Here is a 6,000-nt window from a genome sequence, read left to right on the forward strand (position 1 = left end):
GAAAATGGGAAGCTAAATTTGCTGGGTTTCTTTTGAGCGTTTTGCATAAATGCTACTGTTTCATCCACTGTGTGAAGGAAAATAACATGAGTAGAGTTTGAAGCTGGGGTGGGGCAGGGAGAGCATCAGTCCAAGACACAGGGAGATGAGCCAAGACTGAATGATTCCAAGTTTGTTTCCTTCCCATTACACCACATTGCCTGCAAACACGGAAGGACAGTGCATAATCAAAACAGAAGGTTGCACCATGATCTAAACAAAGAAGATGTCTTTTGAGAATTACTGCTCCACAGCCAAAGTGTTTCATGAGACTTCTGTCCAGAAATTTCTAGAACTCCATATTGTTTTCAATTTTCCCAGAATGGGCCAAGTCAAAATAATAATTACAGGAAAAGAACAACGAAGCAGCCTGGGAGGGCTTGTTATAAGATTAGATCAAACTGAGAACCATTATTTGTAACATCACTGTCCCAGAAAAAAAAGAAAGAGGAAATAAAAGAAGCAGCAGAATTTACTTCTGATTTGTCTTCCTATTGATGGCAATAGCAACAGTTGGGCATCATCAGTGTGGCTGAATGTGCCCCCTGTCAACAGAGGCCTTTTCATTCTTCCAGCTGCTTCCTGAAATACACGTCATCTCTCTGTCCAAAGCACCCCATCTAAGTACCCACCAAATGACAATGAGAGGTGTGTATGATGCCCCAGAGTAAAGCTTACTTTCTCATACTCAGACTAACTATTGCACAAAGCTATGATTAACAAAAACATCGACCAGGTCAAATCACTTACCTGGGGCTGTGAAATTACAGGGCTGGAAGTAGAGGCAGCTGCCATGACAATGCTGTAGTTTGGGGCGATGAAGAGGCCCCAGCACTGCAGTGCCAGGGACAAGAAGTAATTCTTGGTTTGTCCAATCAGATCAAGGTCATACTAAGAGGAACTGTAAGCCTGTGAAAACATAAGGAAGCCCAGAATGAGTAGGAGAGGACTTAAAAGGGCAAGGGAAGAGTCAGGCTAGATGAAGCAAAAAGTCACTCCCAAGAACCAAATATTAGCTGAATGAACACAGGGGCCTGTTGAGGTAGATCTACAATCAAAAATCATGACTCCCTTACCATCTGCTCACACAATGTTCTGGGGAGCAGCTAGATGTTCTGGGGAGACAGCATCCAGTTGGGGACACAAGAAGATTGTACACCAAGAGGAGAAGCCACCATGCTGTTAAATAATGATTTCTTAAAATCTACCGTTGAGATTTGATAATCTATACACAAAAGATGAAAAGAGAAACCCTCCAAGCGGTTAGAGAGGAACCCTCCAAGTGGTTAGAGAAGGCTTCAATTCCAACCTGACCCTCCCTACCCTTCTGTGGAAACAAAAACAAAAACAACCCTGAGGTTTGGAGAAGGCATTCTGTCATTCATATGCTCACTAAGAAAACTCAGAAAAAGGCTGTAGTCCCGGCAGTAAACTAGGACCTTGATCCTGTCAAAAGCTTGGCCAGGGGTGGTGTCCCACAACTTTAATCCCAGTATTTAAGAGCCAGAGGCAACAGGTATTTGTGAATTCAAGGCCATCCTCATCTGCTAAATGAGTTCCAGGCCAGCCAGAAATACACAGTGAGACTCTGTCTCAAAGATATAGAGGTGGAGAGAGCAGGGGTTGGAGGTTGGTCCCATGATCATAAGAGCATTGCAATGTAGTCCACAAAGGAAAAACTTTCACCTGAAGAAGTTGTGAATATCCCTTCCTTCTAACAAACATTGCATTTTCAGTAGTTTTCAGCTTACCTAGCAATCTCTCAAAAGAGACTTATCAAAGAAGGCCTATGGTGATTCACACCACTAATCTTAACACTCTTGAGGCAAAAGCAGGAGGACCGAGAGTTCTGTGCTAGCCTGGGTTACATAGTAAGCCTGAATTGGAAAAAGGAAAGAAAGAGAGATAAGAGATGAGGGAGAGGAAGAAAGAGGAGAGGGGGAAGGGAATGGGAGAAGAGGAGAAGGGAGCTGAAGAAAAGAAAAGGAAGAACTGATAGAAGGGGGAGGGATGGATCAAGAGAGAGAGAGAAGGAAAAAGGACAGATGTATTTCCTGAGTGCTTATAGGAAACTAGTAGCATACAGGACTGACCCAGCTACGAGTGTACTGTCTAATTTCACCAGAATGCAAGGACTTACCTGAATGTTGTCCAACTCTTGGAGAGTGACAGTTTCTTTAATAGTACAAGTCACAAACCAAGGGTCAAATGATCTGAGCCTTGTGCTGGACACTTAATCCCAGTCCTTTGATCCCACAATGTGCTATGCTAGCAGCTCCCAGAGCCTCCGTAAAGAATGCCCTAGTCACGCAGCAACTCCTATGGCCTGAAGGCTTTTATTTTTATTCTTGCATAAGCATCATGCCTTCACATAAGTTTGAGTCACATCAGGTTTTACTTGTTTTAAATCATGGGTGATCCCTTTATGAGCAGACACACAGCAAGCAAGCTTTGCAAGCTATCTTGGAATGACATCAACATGGGATGCTACAGCTACCCTGAGCCAATGCTGGTATCTTCCTCATCCCTACTTTAAGGAAGAAAAATTTAAATGGAAGGCCCATGGGAAGGGGCAATATCTTTCTTTTCTTCACAACAGCTTCTGCAGTGTGAAAAATTATAGAACCTGACACTACACTGCTTTATATTAACACATGATCTTGTGTCTACTGCTACTTTCAATTCTCTCTTTTCCTTACACATTTATAATCAATACCTACTTTCTGTATTCCAAATGAAGACAAAATGACATGATTACAACAATAAAAAGCCAACAAGTGTCATTCTAGTCTAAAAAACTCCTGCTACATAATCAGGTGCATTTCATTTTAGCTCAAGATAACTTCAGTTGCCACAGTACAAAGACTGTCCGGAGGGGAACAAAAGGGGTAGAACAAGAAAAGGGATATACTCCTCAAAACCAAGCTGTCATCTATCATCATTATTAACAGGAGAGAGGAGAAGGGGCAGGAGTTAAGGAAAGCCATCTGCACACCGAGTTCAGTAGCACTTATTCCATAGTTTCAGGCAGATGCTATTAGCTCATGTCATAAGGGAAATGTCTGAGACTTCAGAAGGTTACATGACCCAACCACAGCCACAAAGCCAGGAGAGCTCCAAAACTTGAATGAGGACCAGCCTGTAATCAGAGGCTAGGCTCTTCAAACCAACCATGCAACTGAAAGAGAGTCCTGCAGGACTGCGCAAATCTCTCATTTAGCCTTGAAGCACAAGTACATGAGTTTGAATCCCAGTACCCACATAAAACCCTAGGGGTCGTAGAACGTAAGTGAAGGGATGTTTCTGAAGTGGGAATGACATAAAAGCTATTTCTGATATAAGAAAACAAAGTGGAAAACTGCATCTAGACTCTCATCCGAAGAGTAGAAAAATGTACAAATTAAAATGAAGTAGCAAGGATCATAAAAAATTAAATATAATTTTTTTTAATTTTCCAATGAGAAATACACACAACTTGATTTCTAGTGAAAGACTACCAGATTGATTGATGATGGTAGAAAATACCATGAATGAGCCCTTGAAACCACAAAATGATCCCAACTATTGCTTAACCCTCAAAAGCCATGTGCTAGAAAGAGTGGACACGGATGCTCCAAAAAGAGTTAAGGCACAGCATACTGTTCATGAGAAGCTCCAAGGTCCAAGTGCATGTACAGAAAATAAGCAAATGAAAACCCAGCAGACCTGGAAGTGTGTTCAGCAGAAGGAGGGGCCCATGCTGAGCGTGCATTTAAAACACACTGACTCTTTCAGGAGAGTCTCTGCCTTCAGAAGCCTACAAAGCAAGTAAACTTGGGCTGCACTTATTCCTGGTTTACGTGGCTATGAAGAATTCTCCAGAAAACTGTGAGAAAAGAATGCCAAGAGCTGGCTGCAGAGGGGGACAGCCATGCCAAATGACAATGGCTCCGCTGATTAGTGAATGCCACACCACATACCTAAAAGAAAAACTCTAGTTGGAAACGGACTTCCATCTGATTCCTTGAACCAAAGTTGGCTCCCTCCCCAGGCCTCACAGGAAGATAAATATCTAATTGGCAAATTAATCTACTACAACTCTAACCTTTTTCCTTATTCTGGATTTCAGTCAAATAATGACTCATACAAGTCTCTTGAAAATACACAGGGTAGACCCCAGCAAAGAGGGGTTGAGAAAGGAAAAACAAAAACAAAAAGAAATATTGAGTAGACACCAGCTTCTCTCTCCAAGGATAAGCAACAGAGAATGCACCAGGCCCATGAGACATACTGTTAGATTTTAAAGTAAAGGGATTCCAGAATTAAAGCAAATACTTAGTTAAGTAAAAAGTACAGTTCTTAAAAGAGAAACTTCCAGTTCATATTTGTAAGCGTTCTGAGGACTCTGTAGTAGCATCTTTGAACACCAAGCATGTCACCGTGATAGACAAACAAGGCCAGAAAAGACTTTTCATTAACCAAAAGCACAAAGAAAGGTAAATTTGGATTGTGAACTTAAACAAAGCAGTCAAGGAAATAGAAAACAGAAAATAAACAGGGAAGGGAAGATAAACCAGACCTTTGGTATAGAAAAGCCTACATTTGAAGACTCTAACCCCAACACAGGATAGGCGAACAAAAGTCCTAGCAGGAAGGAAGCTGCAAATGATGACACACAGCTATAATCCAAGCTCAAGAGGTAGAAATGAAGGATCAAATGTTCCAGGTACCCTCAGCTACACTGCAAGTTTGGGTTTAGCTTGGATTACATGAAATAGGGGAAAAATTTAGACTTTATATCTGTATATTGTTCTGCAACAAACTTGACAGTCTAGCAGAAACTCAGTAGAAAATTTCTGCACCCAAGACCTAGAGCATCAAGGAGATGAGACACAGGCAAGCCAACTTGTCTCTTTTAGTGTCTGTCCCATCTTCCCCACCACCAGAAAAAGACAGCATCAGCCACCAGACTTACCTCCCCGGAAGCATGAGATAGAAAGATTTGTCCTTTGGGATCTCTAATTGAAAGTCCCAGAAAGAGATGTTGTGTTCACCAAAACAAAAGCAGGATGTTTAAAAAGCAATAATTACAAGTTTAAAAAGATTAGAATGTGAAGTTAAGGAAGCTGGCCAGAATTTAAAAATAAAATTGGAGAATAGAGCAAAAGAATAGTGAACTAGGGCAGAAACGCTAAGAGATAAATCAGAAGAATACAGAAGCAAAGTAAAGCAAACTAAGGCAGGAGGGCTACAAGTTAAAGAGCAGCACTTACATTAAAGAGCAACTTATGGAAACCCCATCTCAAACTAAAAAGTAAAAAGTAGGATGGTGAACTGGGGTATATACCAGTGTCAGAGTATTTGATTAAAATATGCATGCCCCTAGGAAAAAAGGAAGAGAAGACAGAAAGAAAGAAAGAGAGAAAGAAAGAAAGAAAGAAAGAAAGGAAAGAAGAGAAAGAGAGTGAGAAAAGAGAGAGAAAGGGAGAAAGAAAGAAAGAAAGAAAGAAAGAAAGAAAGAAAGATAGAATGAAAGAAGGAGATGGGGAGAGAAAGGGTGAAGGAGGGAGGGAGAGAGGAAGGGAGGGAAGAGAAAGGAAAGGAAAGGAAGGAAGGAGAGAGAGAAAGAAATGGAAAGAAAGAAAAAGAAAGCGGGAAAGAAAGAAAAAAGAAAGAAGGAGGTGGGGAGGAAGAGGGTGAAGGAGGGAGGGAGAGAGGGAGGGAAGGGAAAGAAAAGGAAAGGAAGTACAGAAGGAGAAAAGAAAGAAGGAGGGAGGGAGAAGGTGAAGGAGGGAGAGAGGGGAGGGAAAGGAAAGGAAAGGAAAGAAAAAAGGAAAAAGGAAATGAAAGGAAAGGAAAGGAAAGGAAAAGAAAAAGGAAGAAAGGAAGGAAGAAGGAGATAGGGAAAGGAAGGATGGGAGGGAGGGAGAAAGAGAGAAAGAAAGAAAGAAAGAAAGAAAGAAAGAAAGAAAGAAAGAAAGA

The 6,000-nt window shown here is 41.4% G+C and overlaps 1 protein-coding gene across 2 annotated transcripts in view; it reads right to left on the reverse strand.

Moving 5' to 3' along the window:
• Lpar1 (lysophosphatidic acid receptor 1) overlaps positions 1-6,000 on the reverse strand; it is a 121,293-nt gene that overhangs the window by 69,921 nt on the left and 45,372 nt on the right. For both annotated transcript variants that reach the window (XM_055605407.1, XM_055605406.1), the window contains exon 2: positions 790-948. In XM_055605407.1, coding sequence (XP_055461382.1) covers positions 790-834 — 45 coding nt within the window. In that variant the 5' untranslated portion in view covers positions 835-948. The remainder of the gene's footprint in view (positions 1-789; positions 949-6,000) is intronic.

The sequence above is a fragment of the Psammomys obesus genome, unplaced genomic scaffold (assembly GCF_907164565.1).
Source record: "Psammomys obesus unplaced genomic scaffold, mPsaObe1.curated_primary_1811, whole genome shotgun sequence".
NCBI lineage: Eukaryota > Metazoa > Chordata > Mammalia > Rodentia > Muridae > Psammomys > Psammomys obesus.